We start from the raw sequence: 24502 nt of genomic DNA, 5'->3' as shown, positions 1-24502 counted from the left end.
GCTGAAGTAACTCAGCGGGATGAGGCAGCATCTCTGGAGAGAAGGTGGAGAGTCAAGACCCTGAGTTACTCCAGCATTTTGTGTCTATTTTCGGTGTGAACCAGCAGCATCCTAGTTCCTTCCTAGTCATTCACAGGTCTTTAAAATGATGAGAGGGATAGACAGAGTTGACGCGGATAAGCTTTTTCCATTGAGAGTAGGGAAGATTCAAACAAGAGGGCATGATTTGAGAATTAAGGGACAGAAGTTTAGGGGCAACATGAGGAGGAACTTCTTTACTCAGAGAGTGGTAGCTGTGTGGAATAAGCTTCCAGTGGAAGTGGTGGAGGCAGGTTCGATTTTATCATTTAAAAATAAATTGGATAGGTATATGGATGGGAAATTAATGGAGGGTTATGGTCTGAGTGCAGGTAGATGGGACTAGGGGAGAGTAAGTGTTTGGCACGGACTAGAAGGGCCGAGGTGGCCTGTTTCCGTGCTGTAATTGTTATATGGTTATATGGTAATGGCACTGTCTGAACAAGTGCCGATGCAATAAACAGTGCGGGAGGGGGCTGGCTGGATTGTGTTAGCAAGGCGATGAGGTGGGGGTATGGATTTGGTGGGGTGAATATTGAATTGATCAGAACATTGTGGGTTAAATTATACATCATGGTAACAGCACAATTTTCAATGCACTGTGCAGTTTCTCCCCCTCTCTATGTAAAGGGTTGTGTGTGTGTGTGTGTGTGTGTGTGTGTGTGTGTGTGCACGCGCTTCCTACTGATATAGAAGTGTCTCTAATGGGAGGCAGTTGCAAAAATAAGTTGCCAAATTTGCCAAAGTAGCTTTGCCTTGGGTTATTTTCCATTGCTAATGGAATCTCATGTAGATAGGGTGGTAAAAAAAGCTTCTGGTGTGCTGGCCTTTATAAATCAGAGCATTGAGTATAGAATGGCTATCTGGACTACACGTCTTCCCACCCTGCCCCCTGTAAAGACTCCATCCTGTAAAGACACCCTGGATTTGGTGGGGTGAATATTGAATTGATCAGAACATTGTGGGTTAAATTATACATCATGGTAACAGCACAATTTTCAATGCACTGTGCAGTTTCTCCCCCTCTCTATGTAAAGGGTGTGTGTGTGTGTGTGCTTCCTACTGATATAGAAATGTCTCTAATGGGAGGCAGTTGCAAAAATAAGTTGCTAGATCCTGGTAGCTTTGCCTTGGGTTCTTTTCCGCTGTTAATGTAAAGGAGGAGAAGAAGTCGGGGTCGCCTAGTAATAATGCTTCAGTATTCAAACTGATGCAAGCGTGGCCAGGGTGGAGAGGCAGTCAGCATTTCTGGCATAGCCCAGTTGGGCCCCCCCTCCTTCCCTCCCTCCCAAGCGCTTGCTGGGCAGTTCTTTGACTGTTCGCCAAGCCGGGGGATGGACACTACTGCAAGCCACAAAAAAGCTCCACCCACCTTTCCCCGAGCTTCCCCTCCTTCCAGCTCGGAGCCCTGCGTCATTGTGCAGTCGCTGTTTGTCAGCTGTCTGAGCCAAAAGCAAGGCAGCAGCTGCATGCCACTCTGTGCAAGTGAGAATTCCAGCTCACACACAAAAACTCATCCGAAAAAAAAAAACCCAACTCGGGGAGGGGATCTCGTCCATTCTCCTCGGAAATGTTCACAATGCACTGTCCTACTGACTCAAAAGATCAGGGACTTTGGAACAAGGTAAGCTGTTATTGTGCAACATTTTAAAATAATTATTGTGAGGGTGGGGGTGGGGGAGGAAAACACTATTTGACTTTATATTCCATAACAGAGTGAAGCGACTCGCAATGGGGGAAAGTAATGTTTAGCAAGATTTACTGCAGATTCTGCTTTGGCATTAGAAGGGTTCAGGCTGACAGACAGACAGACAGACCTCTTTGTTTACTGTGGGCTATGTGGATGTGATGGTACATACAGGAATTGTCACGTCTGCACATTGAGAAGGATTGACAAACGCAAGAAGCAGTAGCTTTTGAGATAACACTGGTATTGATTTCAGCAAAAATGATTTGCTGTAAACGTGGATAAGCAATAATCAGTAACATTGATGATCTAAAACGGGTTGCATTCATCATCTAACAAGTGTCTCCACTCAATTCTGTGTGCCAGAAAAGACACTAATTATCCCATGAAGTTAGAAGTTGGGTCATTTTGTTTTATGATTTTTTTTTTTTAATGCACAAAATGCTGCAGTGGTGTTCTTTAAAGTCCATCGTTGTATCCTGGTTCGGGTGGTTTGTCCAAGTTGCAATACTTGCAGGAGACATAAATTGAATGTTCATCATCAACTCAGCTTCCATCTTTTTTTTTCAGCCAGTTTCCACAAAAAAAGAAATTTGGGAATCTTACTAATAAACACAGCGTGAATTCCTTCTCTCCATAGATGCTGCCTCACCCGCTGCAGCATCTATGGAGAGAAGCATTTTTTGTCTGCCCTGTGTATTCAGGAAGATGGTTTGGATGGATGCAGCCAGCATCAGTGGTAAAAGTTACTATGTAATTTTAATGGGCCTGCAATCCACATTTAGTGTGGGAATTAGGAGATTTGTTCAGAACATGGCGATGTTTTATACACAATAGACAACAGGTGCAGGAGTAGGCCATTTGGCCCTTCGAGCCAGCACCGCCATTCAATGTGATCATGGCTGATCATCCCCAATCAGTACCCCGTTCCTGCCTTCTCCCCATATCTCCCGACTCCGCTATTTTTAAGAGCCCTATCTAGCCGTCTCTTGAAAGCATCCAGAGAACTGGCCTACACCGAGAATTCCACAGACTCACAACTCTCTGTGAGAAAAAGGGTTTCCTCATCTCCGTTCTAAATGGCTTACTCCTTATTCTTAAACTGTGGCCCCTGGTTCTGGACTCCCCCAACATTGGGAACATGTTTCCTGCCTCTAGCGTGTCCAAATCCTTAATAATCTTATATGTTTCAATGAGATGCCCTCTCATCCTTCTAAACTCCAGAGTGTACAAGCACAGCTGCTCCATTCTCTCAGCATTTGACAGTCCCCGCCATCCCGGGAATTAACCTTGTAAACCTACGCTGCACTCCCTCAATAGCAAGAATGTCCTTCCTCAAATTAGGGGACCAAAACTGCACACAATACTCCAGGTGTGGTCTCACTAGGGCTCAGTACAACTGCAGAAGGACCTCTTTGCTCCTATATTCGATTCCTCTTGTTATCTCAAAAGAACTTTGAGCACAGGAACTGGTCCCATAGCTCGGATATCAATTTTAAACCAATTCCATCTGCCTGCATGCTGTCTATATTCTTCTATTCCCCCTGCCAGGGTCACCCGCCTGTCCAAGTCCCTCTTAAGTGTTGCTATCATATCTTTTTGCACCACCTCACCTGGCAGTGCGTTGTAAGCACCTTCATCCTTGTGGAGGCAGCTCAAGCCAAGTTTATTGTCACTTTGTGGGGTAATGTACGATGAAAACCATCACAGACACAGACTAAAGCACACAACAGCATACGTTTTACAGGAAAGAACAGCAGGCACGAGATGCTGGAGTAAATCAGCTGGACAGACAGCATCTCTGGAGAGAAGGAATGGGTCAAGACCCGAAACATCGCCCATTCCTTCTCTCCAGAGATGCTGCCTGTCCCGCTGAGTTACTCCAGCATCTTGTGTCTACCTAGCATAAATTGTACATTACGAGATGAGAAGAACTTTTTTCACACAGAGAGTGGTGAATCTCTGGAACTCTCTGCCGCAGAAGGTAGTCGAGGCCAGTTCATTGGCTATATTTAAGAGGGAGTTAGATGTGGCCCTTCTGGCTAAGGGATCAGGGGGTATGGAGAGAAGGCAGGTACGGGATACTGAGTTGGATGATCAGCCATGATCATATTGAATGGCGGTGCAGGCTCGAAGGGCCGAATGGCCTACTCCTGCACCTAATTTCTATGTTTCTATGTTTCTATTATTTATGCAAGAATTCTGGGTGATAATTAAACAAGGACCATGGCAGAGCCCGAGGTTGTGTGTTAAGTTCCGTTGCCGTGGTGGGATTCGGGCTGTGCGGTTCGTCTCAAGAACCCGATGGTTGAAGGAAAGTAGTTGTTGCGGAAGCTGGTGGTGTGGGGCTTCAGGCCCCGATTCTACCTTCTCCCCAAAATCCACAAACCTGACTGCCCCGGTAGACCCATTGTCTCTGCCTGTTCGTGCCCCACCGAACTTATTTCCACGTACCTCGACTCCATCCTATCCCCCCTGGTTAAATCCCTCCCTACCTATGTTCAAGACACATCAAGACTCTCCGCCGTTCCATTCTCTAGGCCCCCGGGTAGCTATTCAGGAATAGCTACTTCCCCACAGCCATCAGGCTATTAAACCTGGCGCGGACAAAATCTGATTATTAATAACCCATAATCTGTTATTTGCACTTTGTCAGTTTATTTATTCATGTGTGTATATATTTATATTATGGTATATGGACACACTGATCTGTTTTGTAGTAAATGCCTACTATGTTCTGTTGTGCTGAAGCAAAGCAAGAATTTCATTGTCCTATACAGGGACACATGACAATAAACTCACTTGAACTTGAACTTGAACCATCCCCTTATCTCCACCATGGACGTCCAGTCACTCTACACCTCCATCCCCCACCAGGATGGTCGCAAAGCCCTCCGGCTCTTCCTCTACCGGAGAACCAACCACTGACACTCTCCTCCGCCTAGCGTAGTTGGTCCTGACCCTCAATAACTTCTCGTTTGACTCGTCCCATTCCCTCCAAATACAAGGCGTAGCTATGGGCACGCGCATGGGCCCCAGCTACGCCTGCCTCTTTGTAGGGGACGTCGAGCAATCCTTGTTCGAGACGTACCAGGGCCCCATCCCCGACCTCTACCTCCGCTACATCGATGATTGCATAGTGCTACTTCCTGTACCCACACACAACGCACTGACTTCATCAACTTGCTGCTGCACCCGCTGAGTTTCTCCAACTATTTTGTCTACCTTGGACTTTCCAGCATCTGCAGTTCCTTCTTGAACAGTCAATATAAAACCTGCCGCGTAAATCACATTTAAATCCCCTCCCCCCCCCTCCCACCACCCACCTCCTCCTCACCTAAAAAAGTATACCCTCTAATATGTGACATTTTCACCCTGGGAACGATATCCTCTCCACCCTACCTCCATCCTCCGCTTGGTAGGCTGCTCTAGAAGGTTGGATCCCGTGGGATTTGAGGAGAGATAGCTGAATGGATTTTAAAAAATGGCTTTATCCATTCATTATTAGATTATTAAGGGTTTGGACCCGCTAGAGGCAGGAAGCATGTTCCCGATGTTGGGGGAGTCCAGAATCAGGGGCCACAGTTCAAGAATAAGGGGTAAGCCATTTAGAACGGAGACGAGGAAACACTTTTTCACACAGAGAGTTGTGAGTCTGTGGAATTATCTGCCTCAGTGGGCGGTGGAGGCAGGTTCTCTGGATGCTTTCAAGAGAGAGCTAGATAGGGCTCTTGAAGGTAGTGGAGTCGGGGGATATGCCGTCTGGAGCTGTGCTGCTGGTAGGGCCACCCATGGCGGTAAGGTCGAGGGGGAGATCTCTGACAAAGAGCAATCCAACCAAGACCTCAACGGTGGAACAGGTGGAGGACGATGGCTGACCTTCACAACGGCTGGGAAGGCGGATGAAGGCTGCAGCAGAAAATGGTCTCCGGTCGTCTTGGACTCCATGCCGCTGAATCCTGACCCAGATCTGTCAAGGACCCCACGTGGGGTGGCTGTCTGTGCACCAGTCTCCCCACGTTAAACAAAGTCACGCACAGGCGTCCTCCATGAGAGGCCAGTCATACTCGTTTCGAGTGACCGCCGATGAATCTTCTCTGTTCCAAAACTGACTCGAATTGTACAAATCCATTCCATGTGCCACTTTTACGCAAGAAGGAACTGCAGGTGCTGGTTTAAACCGAAGATAGACACAAAATGCTGGAGTAACTCAGCGGGACAGGCAGCATCTCTGGAGAGAAGGAATGGGCGACGTTTCTGGTCTGAAGAAGGGTCTCGACCCGAAACGTCACCCATTCCCCCTCTCCAGAGATGCTGCCTGCCCCGCTGAGTTGCTCCATGTACCACTTTTGTTTAGTACGTGGTCCTTTTATGATAGGAGACAAAATAATGCATTTTATTTCGAGTGTGATTTTGTCTAAAATGTTGATGGGATCTGGGAGTGGATGAGTCGGTCAGTGTTGATGGAAGCAGGGCTGGCCTGAAGCCAATAGGACCGATTGCTCCCAATTGGGCCCCGCGCTAATTTCCCGTATTCCGTACGGAAATACGAATTTTACACGTTGTCAATTTCCCTTCTTAACGCTGCTGCCCTCCCTGGAACATTACCCCTGGCCAGACTCACCACCAAAGATCATACAGGATCCCCACATGCTGCGAAAGGCACTCTCCCCCCAATTGCTCCTTTGAACTAATACTGTCATTCAATAAGATGACAACTGATTCAACTTGTCCCGCTGTGTTCCCGTTTTTCCCACCATCTCTCCATCAAAAGTGTGTTTAATTGTCATGTGGGCCACAACGGACAATGAGGTTTTTACTTGAAGCAGCATAATGCCGGTAAACACAATGCACAAATCATATATAACAAACAATCATTCAATTAATTAATAACTCGAATACTAGTGCAAAAAAGACCAAAGTCCTTCGTGCAGTCCGTAGATTATAGTTGAACTGAATGTTGTGCATGTGTTCAAGAGCCTGATGGTTGCTGGGAAGAAGCTGTTCTTGAATTGGATGGTACGGGTTTTCAGGCTCCTGGACCTTATTCCCGAAGGCGGAAAAGAAATGAGAATGTTGGTCTCTGATGATGTCGCCTGCCTTTTTCAGACAACGCCTCCTATAGATACATAGAAACATAGAAATTAGGTGCAGTTGTAGGCCATTCGGCCCTTCGAGCTTGCACCGCCATTCAATATGATCATGGCTGATCATCCAACTCAGTATCCCGTACCTGCCTTCTCTCCAAACCCTCTGATCCCCTTAGCCACAAGGGCCACATCTAACTCCCTCTTAAATATAGCCAATGAACTGGCCTCAACTACCCTCTGCGGCAGAGAGTTCCAGAGATTCACCACTCTCTGTGTGAAAAAAGTTCTTCTCATCTCGGTTTTAAATGATTTCCCCCTTATCCTTAAGCTGTGACCCCTTGTCCTGGACTTCCCCAACATCGGGAGCAATCTTCATGCATCTAGCCTGTCCAACCCTTTAAGAATTTTGTAAGTTTCTATAAGATCCCCTCACAATCTTCTAAATTCTAGAGAGTATAAACCAAGTCTATCCAGTCTTTCTTCATAAGACAGTCCTGACATCCCAGGAATCAGTCTGGTGAACCTTCTCTGCACTCCCTCTACGGCAATAATGTCCTTCCTCAGATTTGGAGACCAAAACTGTACGCAATACTCCCGGTGTGGTCTCACCAAGACCCTGTACAACTGCAGTAGAACCTCCCTGCTCCTATACTCAAATCCTTTTGCTATGAATGCCAACATACCATTCGCTTTCTTCACTGCCTGCTGCACCTGCGTGCCTACTTTCAATGACTGGTGTACCATGACACCCAGGTCTCGCTGCATCTCCCCCTTTCCTAGTCGGCCACCATATAGATTTCTGATACGGTGAAGAGGTCCGCACCTGTGATGGACCAGGCAGTGTCTAGCACTCTCTGTAGCTTCCTTCATTCCTGGGCATTTGAGTTGCCGGACCAGGCCGTGATGCAACCAGTCAGTATGTTCTGTAGAAGTTGTAGAGACTTGTACATCAACACACCAAATCTCCTCAATCTACCATGTAGAGGCACTGATGAGCTTTCTCTGTGGTTGCATCAATGTGCTGGGCCAAGGCTGGTCTTCAGAGATGTACACATCCGGGAACTTGAAGTTGTCCACCAACTTGGACCAAGACCATAGTAAGATCTGGAGCAGAGCGGATTTGGTTGAAACCAAAGATCTTAGAGCGGAGCAAGATGGTTCCCCACTCCATGAAAAAGTCGTAGTAGCTGATGGGTAATCTTCAGCGCCATTCCCGTAACCGGCTTCTGTCATGGCGGCGTCATCTACAAACGGAGCGTACTGCTCTGCTATAATCGTAGGGTTCTTCATAAATGCAGCAGTTCCACACTTTAATTCTTTTTTTTTTAATGTATAAGTGCTCTAATGCCCCTGTCCCACTTACGAAACCTGAACGGAAACCTCTGGAGACTTTGCGCCCCACCGTGCGGTTCCCGGAGGTTTTTGTCAGTCTCCCTACCTGCTTCCACTACCTGCAACCACCTGCAACCTCCGGGAACCTCCGGCAACCACCTGCAACCTCCGGGAACCGCACGGAAACCTTGGGTGGGACGCAAAGTCTCCAGGGGTTTCCGTTCAGGTTTCCTAAGTGGGACAGGGGCATTACAATAGTAAGAAAAAAACTGTGGTAATTAAAACTACCTGTACATTACACCACCCCCCCCCCCCGAATATTTTATCTGAGGTTTTAGACTGAGCTAATCTTGCAGAGGGTTGACGGATTTTCCTTGCGACCCTAACAAAACCTCAAATCCTCTGTAGGTTTGATCAGACATAACTCAGGGCAATTCTTCGATCTTCATGATGATGTACCTTAATGTCAAAAATAGACACGAAAAGCTGGATTAACTCAGTGGGTCAGAAGAAGGGTCTCGACCCGAAACGTCACCTGTTCCTTTTCTCCAGAGATGCTGTCTGACCCGCTGAGTTGCTCCAACTTTTTGTGTGTATCTTCGGTTTAAACCAGCATCTGCAGTTCCTTCCTACACCTCAATGTCAATATGTTTCCAAATTTATTGAGTGCAATGTGATCTATTCCCATTATTTGCATCAAAGCTTCTCAGCGTGTGATTACCAAATTGCAGGCTACTATCGTGTTGTGAATTTATGACTGTACTCTATACCTGTCCGATCCATGTACCTGTCTAAATGTTTCTTAAAAGTTACGATGGTTACCATATGCAAAAAAAGTGGACTAAACCAAACCCTTGATCCTGTCCCGCCAGCCTTAGGGTTAATTGATATTTTATTCACAATATTAGGATTTCGTAGAGGGGGAGTGAGAGAGATAGGTTGAATGAATGAAAGAAAGTAAGAAAGAAAAAGGTGGCTCAACAAATAATTAGAGATCACAATAAATAAACAAGAGAATATATATGTGTGTTATATATTTATTACGTATATGTCACACATATATATATATGAATCATATATATAATGAATATATATATATATATGAATCATATATATAATGAATATATATGTGTTTATATATATATATATAAGAAACTAGAAGACTATATATGTATGTGTGTTAGATAATTATATACATCTATATCCCATTTATATATGTATGTATCACACACATATGTATATAACAAATATATATGTGTATATATATATATATATGTGTGTGTGTCTGTGTGTATGAGTGTATATATATATATACACACACACACACATACACACAGACACACACACACACACACACATACACACACACACACACACACACACACACATACACACACACACACACACACAGACACAGACACACACACACACACAGACATAGACACACACACACACACAGACAGACACACACACACACAGACACACACACACACACACACAGACACGCCACACACACACACACACACACACACACAGACACACACACACACACACACACACACACACACACACACACACACACACACACACACACACACACACACACACACTCACACACACACACACACACACACACACACACACACACACACACACACACACACACACACACACACACACACACACACACAGACAGACACACACACACACACACGTAGACACACACACACACACACACACACACACACACACACACACACACTAACACATACACACAGACACACACACACACAGACACACACACAGACACACACACACATGCCTTTATGGGTGCACACAACTAGTTGTGAACAATGAGATTAGATGAATTACAGAGTGCAAGTTTAATACAAAAATCAATTCAAACACAGGACATGAACCATTTAAAAAGAAAACATAAAAAAACATTTAAAACATTTAAAAACACACAAACTGTTCCCCCGCAAACGTTGATTACACTGCGAGTGGCGTAACTGAAGTCGGGTCCGGGTTACTGAAATGGCGGGAGTTATGCTCCGTTGCGTACTACACGTCAGTCCATTGGATTTTGCAGGCGTGGACCATCTTGCTCTGCTCTAAGATCTTTGGTTCAAACCAACTTGACCATTCGTGAACCGGTTACTGCCAAGTAAATGTTGCTTGGTACCAATGATCTTGCATTACTCGGGGAATATAAGAGTAGATTGCAAGATTGGCAAGTGGCTAGATTGCATCTGTTCATAAGTGATAGGAGCAGAATTAGACCATTCGGCCCATCAAGTCTACTCCACCATTCAATCACGGCTGATCTCACTCTCCCTCTTAACCCCATTCTCCTGCCTTCTTCCCATAACCCCAGACACCCACAGCAATCAAGAAACTATCTATCTCTGCCTTAAATATATCCATTGACTTGTGGCCTCCACAGCCTACTGTGGCAATGAATTCCACAGATTCACCACCCTCTGACTAAATAAATTCCTCCTTATCTCATAGAAACATAGAAACATAGAAATTAGGTGCAGGAGTAGGCCATTCGGCCCTTCGAGCCTGCACCGCCATTCAATATGATCATGGCTGATCATCCAACTCGGTATCCCATACCTGCCTTCTCTCCATACCCCCTGATCCCTTTAGCCACAAAGGCCACATCTAACTCCCTCTTAAATATAGCCAATGAACTGTGGCCTCAACTACCTTCTGTGGCAGAGAATTCCAGAGATTCACCACTCTCTGTGTGAAAAAAAAAAAAATCCTCCTTCCTAAAGGAACATCCTTTAATTCTGAGGCTGTGGCCTCTGGTCCTAGACTCTCCCACTAGTGGGAACATCCTCTCCACATCCACTCTATCCAGGCATTTCACTATTTGTTGTTTCACTGAGGTCCCCCATTCATCCTTCTATAGTCCAGCAAGTACCGGCCCAACACTGCCAAACTCCCATGCTTCATGACATGTTATGTACTTGTACTTGGTACTTGTGCATATTTTACCAAATTTCGCACGGTTACAGCTGCCTCTGGCAGACTACCCTACCTCTGGCAGGCTGAAGAAGGGTCACGACCCGAAACGTCACCCATTCCTTCTCTCCAGAGATGCTGCCTGTCCTGCTGAGTTACTCCAGCATTCTGTGACTATCTTTGGTTTAAACCAGCATCTGCAGTTCCTTCCTACACAGTGGAAGTCTGAAGCAGGGTCTCGACCCGAAACGTTGCCTATTTCCTTCGCCCCGTAGATGCTGCCTCACCCGCTGAGTTTCTCCAGCATTTTTGTCTACTGTGGAAGATCAGTATGTGTTTAGGACGTATGGAGCAGCCTGGGACATGACAGGAAATTTCTGATTCCCCAAATATGAATGTCTTGATATTACTCAATTTCAAGGATCGCTTTCCCAAATTTGGGAAAATGTTCCAGTTATGCAGATTTTGCTCAGTTGTGTCATTGCGACACGGCATTCTTATACGTTTGTATCATAGTACTTTGACACAACTGATCGCCCATTTTGAAAACTGATTGCTTTACCTCCCCCCTCGACTCCATCCAAGGACCCAAACAGTCTTTCCAGGTGCGACAGAGGTTCACCTGCACCACCTCCAACCTCATCTACTGTATCCGCTGTTCCAAGTGTCAACTTCTCTACATCGGTGAGACCAAGCGTAGGCTTGGCGATCGCTTCGCACAACACCTCCGCTCAGTCCGCATTAACCAACCTGATCTCCTGGTGGCTCAGCACTTCAACTCCCCCTCCCATTCCGAATCCAACCTTTCTGTCCTGGGCCTCCTCCATGGCCAGAGTGAGGCCCAGCACAAATTGGAGGAGCAGCACCCTCAGATTCCGCTTGGGTAGTTTACACCCCAGCGGTATGAACATTGACTTCTCCAATTTCAGGTAGTCCCTGCTTTCTCCCTCCATCCCCTTCCCCTTCCCAGCTCTCCCCCAAGCCTACTGTCTCCGCCTCTTCCTTTCATTCTCCCCCCTCCCCCCTCCCCCGGACATCAGTCTGAAGAAGTGTCTCGACCCGAAAAGTCGACTACTCATTTTCTCCATAGATGCTGCCCCACCCACTGAGTTTCTCCAGCATTTCTTGTCTACTGCCCATTTTGAAAGGAATTTAATCTTAATTCGCAAGTGGACTGGAATGGAGGAGGTGGCAGATTTTCGCTTATGAAGTTTATTCAACCAGGCTGTTTTGACAACATGAGACTTTGGGAGTTCCATAAGTCTCATAGCTTCTTTATCTTCCACTATTAGGTTCATTTAATAGAAATGCAAACTGCAATACTTGTAAACTGACATAATCCTGTGGACCGAACATCAACATGCCATCCATCTTCCAGTTGCTTGTCATGTTCCTGTTTTAAATCTGCACGTTAGCCAGAAACTACATCCCATTACTTACAGGAACAGATTTTTGTTGCAGATTGAAATGCTCAAATGTTGTAATCTTTCATAGTGTTCAAGATCCTTCCCTTATGTCTACTAAAGCCCTTAAAAGTTACGCTTGCCCCCACCTACAAAAAAGTCTGCTTACACCTGGACAAACCACCTCCAGGTCCCTCAGATCGCCGCCTGAATATCCCGCGGTCTAGGCATAAGCTCAGGGGCGACCGCGCCTTTGCGGTTGCAGCTCCTAGACTGTGGAACAGCATCCCCCTTCCCATCAGAACTGCCCCCTCCATCGACTCCTTTAATTCGAGACTAAAAACCCATCTTTACTCTCAGGCCTTTCCTGACATCCTCTGAGGGAGGGCTATATGTATGTATTTATTTATGTACTTAATCTATGAACCACTGTTGTATAATGTTAGTACCTCCACCAATGTAAAGCACTTTGGTCAACGAGAGTTGTTTTTTAAATGTGCTATAGAAATAAAAGTGACTTATAACCATATAACAATTACAGCACGGAAACAGGCCGTCTCGATACTTCTAGTCCGTGCCGAACACGTATTCTCCCCCAGTCCCATATACCTGCGCTCAGACCATAACCCTCCATACCTTTCCCGTCCATATAACTATCCAATTTATTTTTAAATGATAAAAACGAACCTGCCTCCACCACCTTCACTGGAAGCTCATTCCACACAGCCACCACTTGACTTGATTTAAGTGTTTGTTGAGGTTACAGTTTAATAGATGGGGAAAGGGATGAAGATAACTGGAGAGGTGGGAGAATAATCCTTATAATTCCAGGTTTTCTACATATTTTCCTCAGTTATTCCTTTATGTCATAGTTTAACTTGGAGGTTTATGTTTAAAATGAATTAATGCCGTAATTCCCCTGTTGTAAAGAAGGTGGCATTATTCTCGGGGCTTCCTCCGAAGGTTTCTGCTCATTTTCCTCGCACAAAGCAGCCATACTACTGTTTTGGATTTGAATAATTTAAAATGCACGTTGCATCCAGTGCAAATTGATTTTACAAACCAACATTGTGCTGGGAACCAGCAGTTTGCAGAACTGGCCTTGTCCCCGGAGCTAATTAATCGCCATGGTGAGCTGAGCTTACTGCACGTGTTGTGGGCTGCAAGCCTTTTAGAAAATGATACGAGCACCAGGCAGCTCATAGACGTCATTTTAAATCTTTCTTCATGTAATTAATAAACCCATGTAAACTCCACACATTCAGTAAATAGTTCAGGATTATACTTTCAAATGTGTTGATAAATGGGCTATTCATTAGTAATGGGTTTATTAATTATAACATGTGTAAGGAAAACTTTAGTAAGTTTCTACTCAATAGATAAAGGAGTATTTTTAATGCTAAGATAATTACTCTGTGATACCACATAAATGCATTGACTCGGGAATGATTTTGGATTCGGAGAACATACAAATCCATATCTGATCTTTCTGTCCTGGGCCTCCTCTTATTGGGTAGTCTACACCCCAGTGGTATGAACATTGACTCCTCTTATTTCAGGTAGTCCTTGCTTTCTCCCTCCTTCCCCTCCCCTTCCCAGCTCTCTCACAAGTCCACTGTCTCCGCCTCTTCCTTTCTTCCCCCCCCCCCCCCCCCCCCCCGACATCAGTCTGAAGCAAAGATCCTATAGCAAGCAAGATAGATCACTCAACGAAAAAGACGCAGTACGGTCATGGGCAGATTCATGGGGAACCTGAAAAGGACCTGCCTAACCTGAAAGGACTCGTGGTCCCTGGACAGAGTCAAGGGAGGACATATAGCGACAGGTGCTACATCTCCAGCGGTTGCAAGGGAAGGTAACTGTGGAGGGGGTGGTTTGGGTGGGAAGGGATGAGTTAACCAGGGAGTTGCGGAGGGAAGGGGTGGAGATGGGGAAATGTGACTAGTGGTGGGATCCCGTTGGATGTGGTGAAAATGTCAGATGATTATGTGCTGTATGCGATGGCTGATGGGTGAAAGATAAGGACTAGCTTCGTACATGAGCCCAGATTCACCAGTGCAACATATTGATACACTCACGTGAAGAATTTGCTTCTAGCGTCCATTTGGGGGTCAGTGCGTGGACGCATGCTTGTACTAAATCACTTGGATAACAATATCAGGGATGAGATTCGTAAATCTGCAGATAACATGAAAACTTCATTGAAGTTTAGAAAGTGCAGAAGGTTGGTTGTCACAGGGTGCAGCGGGATCTAAAACATTAGAAAGATGGGCGGAGTGTTGGCAGCTTTAATCCAGAATTTAAATTCAGATTAAATTAATGTAGACAAGTGTGAGGGAATGCAGATCTCAAATTCTGTTAGGACATGGTATACATGGCAGGGACCAGAGGAACATTGATGCATGGAGAGGCCTTTGAGTGCAAGGCCATAGCTTGTGGCAACATAGCTGGATATGTTATGTGAAGATGTGTTGGAAGCAAATGCAGATACTGGTTTAAACCAAAGATACACAAAAAGCTGAAGTAACTCAGCGGGACAGGCAGCATCTCTGGAGAAAATGAATGGGTGATGTTTCAGGTCGAAAACCCTTCTTTAGACTGAGAGTCAGGGGAAAGGGAAACAAGAGATATAGACGGTGATGCAGAGAGATATAGAACAAATGAATTAAAGATATGCAAAAAAGTAACAGTGATAAAGGAAACGGGTGAAAACGAGTTGTAGACAATGAGACTCAACAAGACAAATTTGAAGCTGGTACAACCTGGGTTGGGGAGGGATGGAGAGAGAGGGAATGCCAGGGTTACTTGAAGTTAGAGAAATCAATATTATAATATTGTGTCCTGATTCTCAGTCTGAAGAAGGGTCTCAACCCGAAACGTCACCTATTTATTTTCTCCAGATATGCGGATATAGATATCCCGCTAAGATATTTGATGTGCTTGCCTTCGTGGGCTATGGCACGGCAAGTGAGTTTGGATGCCATGTTGTAGCTGGACTAAAGATTGATCGGACTGCGCTTGGAGTATTGTGTACAAATCTGGTCACCACACAACAAGAAGGATGTGGCAGGGATTGAGAGAGTGCAGAAGAGATTCACCAGGATGTTACCCGGAATGGAGGGGGCTATAGTTGTAAGGAGAAATTGGACTGGTTGGGTTTATTTTCAGGTTAGTTTATTGTCAGGTGTACCGAGGTACAGCGAAAAGCTTTTGCTGCGTGCTATCCAGTCAGCGGAAAGACAATACATGATTTATTCTTACAGGCACGGAGGAGGCTGAAGGGTGAGCTTGGAGTTTGATAAATTGGAGGTAGACAGGGTAGATTAGTCAGATTCAGTTTTCAGAGATAACTAGAGGGCACATGTGTAAGATGAGGGTGGGGAAATTTAACGAGAAGTCAGAGGGGTATGTTTTTCTACACAGTGGATCTAGATGAGCAGCCAGGGGAGCTGGTGGAGGCAGGTACAGTGTTTATAATAATAATAATAATAATAATAATATATTTTATTGTTATTGCACATAGGTGCAACGAGATTTGGTATGCAGCTTCCATCCGATGTAACTACTTAATCAACTAAACATTTAGACACCCAGAGAACCAGGATTAAAAAAAACAGTAAAACAGTCTAAAGTGCAAAGATGTCTGTGCTGGGTTGATGTGCGACGTGACCATCCGAGGGGGACAGTTCATGGGGGTGGGGGCACTCAGCAGGGCCAGTTCAGAGCCACTATAGCTCTGGGGATGAAGCTGTCCCTGAGTCTGGAGGTTCGGGTGTAGAAGGCCTTGCAACGTCTGCCGGAAGGCTAACTCGCCAGTCTATACCACCAGGGGGCGCTGTACGAGTTGCAGCCCCGCCAACGGTCTGTCTGTCTTTTCTTCTTTTTTTGTTAATTTTAGTGCGTTTAAAAAGTTTGTGTAAATGTTCTCCCGTTTGTTTTATGAGGGGGGGGGGAGAGGGAAACTTTTGTTTTTTAGTTTCTTACCTTGCCGGAGATGCGATGGTTTTCTGGGTCGTACCCTTACAAGGGCGTGAGGTCTTTCAAAGTAAAATGTGTTTGGATGGGAGCTCTGTCAGGAATGACATAGAGGGATATGGCCTATAGCGGGTGAATGAGATTAGGGTGCATGGGTATCACAGTTGCAATGGATGAGGTGAGTCAGAAGCACCTGTTTCTGTACATTTCTCTGGTTTTATCATTTGTCCTGCAGGTCTAATGCTTCTTCTTGTGTGTGGCGTGCACAGCCTAAAGTTGTTGGACAACTTGTTCTATTTGATGGTTACACAAAAAAGCTGGAGGAACTCAGCGGGTGCAGCAGCATCTATGGAGCGAAGGAAATAGGCAACGTTTCGGGCCGAAACCCTTCTTCAGACGGGTTTCTATTTGTTCTATTTGATCTTCCGTTTGTGCACGTCGAGTTGATTCCATTCGTCGAAACAGGGCGTCCCAATCTTCCGCCCCAGGCCTAATGCTGTTTGGTCCACATACAAAAAAGATCATTTCTATGAATTCTCTTTTTCATGTCAAACTGTTTCTGTGCATGTCTGTTGTGCTAAAACAGAAATTACACCAGCCCCGAACATCCGTGAAGTTGGGTTTGGTAGATTATCACTGAAGGTCTCAAACGTTCTGCGTCCCTTGCTCCTTCCGGAATAGCTGGGACTATGGACGTTAGAGAAACTTAGAAACAACCCTCTACAGACTTAAAACATAACAGATTGGTTGTTGTGCCCACTGATAGATCATGCAGCTTAACAGGTTGGAGAGGCTGAGTTTTAACTCTCCAAGAGTGGAAATAGTTTCTATGTGAGTCAGTCATGAAAGATTGTAATTCGCCAGGGGGCGCTCTACGAGTTACAGCCCCGCCAACGGTCAGTCTGTTTTTTCTTCTATTTTGTTATTTTGAGTGGGTTTAAAAAGTTTGTGTAAATGTTCTCCGGTTTGTTTTATGTGTGGGGGGGGAGGGGTAGAGGGAAACTTTTTTTTTAGTTTCTTACCTTGCTGGATATGCGATTGTTTTCCGGATTGTATCTCTGGTTGCTCTGCGGCCTACCATCGTGGAGCTGGAGGCCTCCTCGGACTGACTTTGAGCCCCACCGCGGGGATGTGGACTTACCATCGGAGCCGATCCCTTGCCTGGGATCGACGCTCCAACCGCGGCCAGCGGACTTTACATTGAGAGCCCGCAGTCTCGGGAGAGGCCTAGTCGGGAGCTCCAATGACACAGAGTTTCAACAAACCCCGACCCGGGGTCTGATCGCCCGGTGCGGGGGAGCTGACGTTCCCCGATGCAGGAGCTGACCGCCCCGACACAGAGGGGCCCAAACGTCACTGGCTACAGCAGTCAAGATCGTCCCGCCAAGTCAAGTCAAGTCAAGTTTATTTGTCACATACACATACGAGATGTGCAGTGAAATTAAAGTGGCAATGCTCGCAGACTTTTGTGCAAAAGACAAACAACAAAACAACCAAACAAATTATAAACACAATCATAACACACATATTCTTGTACATAATAAGTAATGGAAGGAAAAACGTTCTGTACAGTTAGTCCCTGGTGAGATAGGCGTTTACAGTCCGAATTGCCTCTGGGAAGAAACTCCTTCTCAACCTCTCCGTTCTCACCGCATGGCAACGGAGGCGTTTGCCTGACCGTAGCAGCTGGAACAGTCCGTTGCAGGGGTGGAAGGGGTCTCCCATGATTTTATTTGCTCTGGAGTTGCACCTCCTCTTGTATAGTTCCTGCAGGGGGGCGAGTGACGTTCCCATAGTGCGTTCGGCCGAACGCACCACTCGCTGCAGAGCCTTCTTGTCCTTGGCAGAGCAATTCCCAAACCAGATGGTAATGTTCCCGGACAAGATGCTTTCCACCAAATGGTGGAATGGTGGGCTCGAGGCCCCCGGCCGTGGGAGAGCATAGAGGGGAAGAGATTTGCACCTTCCATCACAGTGAGGAATGTGGAGGAGTCACTATTGTGGAAGTTTATGTTAAAATGTGTTTTGCGTGTCCTGGTGCTTTTTATTTGTATGACTGACTTGGCAAATAAAATTCCTCATATGTTGCAAAACATACTTGGATAATAAAGTATTATTGTATTATTAATATTATTAGTATTATTATTAATATTATTATTATTGTTATTATTATTAGTATTATTATTATTATTATTATTATTATTATTATTATTATTATTATATCTTTAGCAAACACCTAGAGGTGCTCCTGACTGGGGTAAGATTGTATCATAGAAATGGCTTGACACTAGAACTATGTGATCGGATGCCAATAGACTACTCAAACATTTATTTAAAAAACATGCATTATATGAGGTTAAAGCATTGTTGGTGCCCAGACCTGTAAAAGTAATCCTTGTTGACACAAGAGATTGCAACTGTTGGAATCTTGAGCAAAGCACAAAGTGCTGGAGGAACTCAGCAGGTCAGAGACGCATCCTGATTGATTCAGCCCTTTCACCCAGTGGGTCCACACCGACCATTGATCACATTAGTTCTACTTTATTCCACTATTTTATCCATTCCCTACACACTAGGATAGACACAAAATCTGGAGTAACTCAACGGGTCAGATAGCCTTTCTGGAGGAAAGGAATAGAAAGGAAAGGAACACCTCTTCCTTTTCTCCAGAGATGCTGCCTGTCCCACTGAGTTACTCCAGCATTTTGTGTCCACCTTCACTTACATAAGAGTCCTACATACCGAAACATGCCCTTCAGCCCAATTTGCCCATGTTGACCAAGATGCCCCATATACACTAGTCCAACATGCCTGTGTTAGGCTCATATCCCTTTAAACCTTTCTTATCTAGGAGTGCAGGTACATAATTCTTTGAAAGTAGCACCACAGGCAGATAGTTGTCAAAAAGGCTTTTGGCACATTAGGATTCTTCATTCATTTGCAGTTATATAACTGAACAAGATCTTGCTGTAATTTTTAATAACTATCTTCGATCAGTAGATCAGCCTATGAAAGTAAGCATGCAGGTACAGCAGGCAGTGAAGAAAGCGAATCGCATGTTGGCCTCTATAACAAGAGGAATCGAATATAGGAGCAAAGAGGTCCTTCTGCAGTTGTACAGGGCCCTAGTGAGGCCACACCTGCAGTATTGTGTGCAGTTTTGGTCCCCTAATTTGAGGAGGGACATTCTTGCTATTGAAGGAGTGCAGCGTAGGTTTACAAGGTTAATTCCCGGGATGGCGGGACTGTCATATGCTGAGAGAATGGAGCAGCTGGGCTTGTACACTATGGAGCTTAGAAGGATGAGAGGGTATCTCATTGAAACATATAAGATTCTTAAGGGCTTGGACACGCTAGAGGCAGGAAACATGTTCCCGATGTTGGGGAGTCCAGAACCAGGGACTACAGTTTAAGAATAAGGAGGAAGCCATTTAGAACGGAGACGAGGAAACGCTTTTTTTCACACAGAGAGTGGTGAGTCTGTGGAATTCTCTGCCTCAGAGGGCGGTGGAGGCCGGTTCTCTGGATTCTTTCAAGAGAGAGCTAGATAGGGCTCTTAAAAATAACGGAGTCAGGGGATATGGGAGAAGGCAGGAACGGGGTACTGATTAGGGATGATCAGCCATGATCACATTGAATGCCAATGCTGGCTCGAAGGGCCGAATGGCCTCCTCCTGCACCTATTGTGGATTGTCTATTGTCTATAAATCTACACTTTATCTTTATTATATTACTAAATCTCTGACCTTGACCCGTTTTCGCCCACTGTGCTGCGATTTCCGACAGAACACTGCCACCTATGGCCGTCATTTTTGGCCAACTCGCTCAGAGCCCCCCTCTGCCTTACGGGTGCGGAGGATTTTTCCCATTGATGACAAATCAGAGAGATATTAATGTTTTTAACAAATTCACCATTCTCTCTGCTGCCCCTGCTGGAGGAAGGGGGAGGGACAATAAAACCAGGAAGTGGGGTGCCACACTCAGTCTCTGCAAGATGGATGAAGCCAAGGGTCACGTCTCTCTGAGCTCTGAATAACACTGAACAAATGTCTACACAACTGTGAGTACCCTTAATGTGGTTTGAAAATGAAAATATTGTTTGTTTGAAGTAAAAAGGCACTGCCTGCAAATGGTTGTTTGGGTGCTTTGGCTTGAAGTTGAAAGGCACTACATACTGCAAATGGAGGCGTGAAGTTGAACGGCTCGACTTACTGCAGATGGTGCCTTGGGTGATTTGGCTTGAAGCTAAAAGGTACGACTGCAAATGCACTTACTTCCTGTTTGCACTGTGTATCGATTTTAGATAAAACGCTACCACTTACGGCTGTGATTTTTGGCCATCTTACTCAGTCCCCCCTTTGCTGAGCAGGTGCAGAGAATTATTCCCATCAATGAAAAATAAAAGTGTTATTAGTGTTTAAAAAATGTTGAGAATCTCTCCCCTGTAAAACACGCCCTGAAAGCCCCACCTTTTCTGGTGGGTTATAAAACCCGGAAGTGTGGGTGTTGCTCAGTCTCTGCATGATGGGGGAGGGAGAGGTCATGACTCTGTCTGAGTTGTGAATCAACTGAACACACTGAATGTCTACTGAACTGTGGGTTTGGTGTTTTGTGTGGTTTTATAGTGGTTTCACCCTGCATGAAATGGTATGAAGCTGCACTTGAATTTGGTGGCCTTGCACCCCGCTTGAAGTGGTATGAAACTGCACTTGAATTTGGTGGCCTTGCACCCTGCTTGAAATGGTAGGAACATGGATTTGAATTTGTTGGCCTCTGTTTATGGTAAGAAATACACAGCTTTTTATAGGATTTTACAGATTTTAGGCAATTCTCATAATGTGGTTAAAGGAAACTTATCAAGATAAATTTGTTTTGGAAAGAATCTGGTGTTCAATCCAGACATTTCTGCGAAACTTAGTTTGTGGTTGAATTGAATCTCATGTTTAACCAAGGGGTATTTTTCTTATGAGTAGGGAGGAACTGCAGATGCTGGTTTAAACCAAAGATAGACACAAAATGCTGGAGTAATTCAATGGGTCAGACAGCTTCTCTTAGTCTGCTAGATGCCACAACATGAGGTGGAACTCTAGTTCCCAAAGGTGCTTTAGGTTAAAATTGCCTCATTTGTTTTTAAACATCAGATGGGTTCAACGTCCGGAGCGTTGGGCCGCTACTTCAACATCGGGGAGCTGTGGTTCGTAGAGCTTCCAGCGCGGGCGGCGCAGACTTCAACAACGCGGAGTCTAGGGGCCCTTTGCCGAGGGCCGCCAGCGTGAATCTCCGCCCAGCGCGGCCTGCGGACTTCGGGAGCAGTGGACTCCGGTAGGAGGTGCCCGACCCAGATGTCCAAGCCGCTGAGGAGGTCCTCCAGTCCCGACGTCGGACTTCCATCTCCCCGTCGATCGGGCCTGAACATCGGGCCGCCCGTAGCGGCAACAGCGGGGGGTTCGGAAGCCCCCCCCGACCACGGGAGGACAACAGAGGAGGATGACTGAATTTTGGAGCCTTCACTCACAGTGGGAAGTTGATCCCGCTGTGTCAGATTCAGATTCAGATTCAATTTAATTTTTTTTTTTTTTTTTTTTTGTGTGGGGATGTCTGTGTTAAAGACTATCGTGTCCTGTGCTCTTTCTTATTTATTTGTATGGCTGTATGGCGACCACACATTTCACTGTACCAATTGGTACATGTGAGAAATAAATGTCTCTTGTATCTTGTACGCTGACATTGTTTTACTTGCAGAACTGTGAAATAACAAAATATAAAATGATTTATTAGGTTTTGTGAACTCAATTTTCATGGTTGATGATTCAATGTTTTCCTTGTTTCTCTTTGCTCCCAGATTCATGTTGGCCAAAGGACTGAAGCGCAAGCTGAGTGATTACGAGGGGAATATGGCCGGTGTCCCTGGTGCCTTTGATTCGAACCCAGGGCTGCCCTACACTTTGCAGAGACAGTTAGTACTCAACATGTGCCTCGTCAAGTTGCAAAGCTGCAGAATGCTGGTGGAACCCAACCTGCATCGTTCTGTTCTCATCGCCAATACTGTACGACAAATTCAGGAGGAGATGAGGCAGGAGGGCAGTGGCAATGGACCAACTCCAATTCCAGACACACACATACTATGTCAGGGCAGTATTGAAATAACTGGATCACCTCCACTAAATGCCTCTCCGGATGCGAATGGCTCTTCTGATTCTTCAGAAAACCAGATTGAGAATGCGCTGGTGTTGGTTTCGGATAATGATATGTCGTCTGCCATTTCATCAATCCTCAAAGATTTGGATTTCATGGAGGACATCAGCCCATCTCCTTGCCCAACACCTGCCGGTGAATGCGATGGAAATGTACCCTCACCTTTTGAAGACCGGCCCCAAGAGACACGTCCCGTGGAAACAGTGTTCGGCTCTTTTGAAATCAGCAATTCAACAAGTTACCTAACAGACCTTGCTTTCGACGACATCTTTGAAGACATTGACACGTCCATGTATGACTCAGACGTGTGTTTACTTCCATCGATGTCCAACAGATCACCGCCAGCTGCTGCAGATGATGTTTCAAAACCCTTTCAGTTCTGTAATCAAACATCCATGAACACCATTCAGATCTGTCGAGTAGACTTAAGTGATCTGGATCACATCATGGAGATACTCGTAGGATCTTAATTCAAGTTCAAGTTCAAGTATTGGGCGCTTGTCTTCCTAATTACATCAAACTGTTTAATCTGCACCAGTATTGATGGACAAAGTCGCCATCTGAACCAACGATAATTTAACCTTTCCATATCGTTGTGTAAATAGAACAATATTCGACTACAAGGAACATCTAGGAAATCAGCAATATGGTTCTTGGAAGGTGGACTGCCGGCCAGTGTTGACGACATTCTGACTTGCAAACCAGAAATGTGGCCATATTTGTTTTTTTATGGTATAAGAGTGTTTTTGGAATTCAGGTACTTCTGCAAGACGGAATATCAATTCAATCAACTAGGTTTTCAAAAGAGACGAATTATTTTGTTTCCGCACACCTACTGACAGTTTTCTGTCCTCATCGGAACCGTGGGAGAAACTAATATTTTAAAGCCATCTTGATGAGCACATTTATCCTATCAACTGGGGCACATATTGTGTTATTTCCCTGAAGGTTTTTTATAAGGTATTCTTATACCAACAAAGGCACCTTTATCAAAAGGTTACAGGAATGACATTTAAGCTATTTATTTTTTTAGAATTTTATACTCTTAAATCTCAATGTTTGTTGTGTGTTTATTTTGAGTCTGACATGTTTTGCTGTTGGATTTGGCTTACACTACCTCTCCCATGATCTAACAAAGCTTTGTTGAAGAAAGATATGCTGTACGTGAGCAGATGGCCTTGGATTTTGAATGATGAATTGTTTGAGGAAAGGTTACTTTGTGCAACATTTCTTCATGAATGTCAAAATCAACTTTAATATTTATATTTTGTTGTTAAAGATCTTCAGTATCAGGAAACATAGTATTATGGAAACCATTTGCTTGGTTTTGGGATTTACTATGTTGGATTAAATTAAGTGCATTGGAGGACTACATACTACAGGAGAGGAGCCAGAGAATGATTCTGTCGTACTGGAACTGGATGCTCTGCCCTCAAAACGAATGTATTACTTTTTCATTTCTGTTCCCGAACATGACCTATCCCAAGCTCTTCCATAAATGACAGTAGAGGGAATGCACGTGGATGGGAATAAGGAAGTCTACATGAAAATTAAACCAATTTGTGTTGGGAGAATAAGCAATCATTTAGGTCGAGCAGATTTTGTGATTCATACGCAGAATTGGATCTATCAATAAAGTGTAACGCTTTAAATTATCACAGTAAACTTAAACACTTTGCTGATCGTGTGCCTGTTTTAAATTGATGCTTTCTGTACACAGAAATTCATAACGTTTCATCTCTGGAATAAATGTAATTGAGAAAAGG

At 45.0% G+C, this 24502-nt stretch overlaps 1 protein-coding gene across 2 annotated transcripts; it reads left to right on the top strand.

Moving 5' to 3' along the window:
* Positions 1 to 1478: 1478 nt before the first annotated feature.
* LOC129700516 (SERTA domain-containing protein 2-like) lies at positions 1479 to 24502 on the top strand. Of its 2 annotated transcripts, none has more exons than XM_055641085.1 (2): positions 1479 to 1702; positions 22384 to 24502. In XM_055641085.1, the coding sequence occupies exons 1-2, from the start codon at positions 1548 to 1550 to the stop codon at positions 23204 to 23206; spliced, it is 978 nt and encodes a 325-aa protein (XP_055497060.1). In that variant the 5' UTR covers positions 1479 to 1547; the 3' UTR covers positions 23207 to 24502. The 2 variants fall into 2 exon arrangements, with proteins under 2 accessions (XP_055497060.1, XP_055497061.1); XM_055641086.1 differs by having other exon boundaries at positions 1565 to 1702; positions 21683 to 24502.

This window comes from Leucoraja erinacea, chromosome 9, assembly GCF_028641065.1.
Source record: "Leucoraja erinacea ecotype New England chromosome 9, Leri_hhj_1, whole genome shotgun sequence".
NCBI lineage: Eukaryota > Metazoa > Chordata > Chondrichthyes > Rajiformes > Rajidae > Leucoraja > Leucoraja erinaceus.
This window is presented reverse-complemented; position numbering and strand designations above follow the sequence as displayed.

Excerpts from the sequence above, each read along its gene's own strand:
- LOC129700516 (XM_055641085.1), top strand. The coding sequence starts at position 1,548 with ATGCCACTCTGTGCAAGTGAGAATTCCAGCTCACACACAAAAACTCAT. Across the intron at positions 1,703-22,383 it reads ATCAGGGACTTTGGAACAAG|ATTCATGTTGGCCAAAGGAC; the intron begins GTAAGCTGTTAT and ends CTTTGCTCCCAG.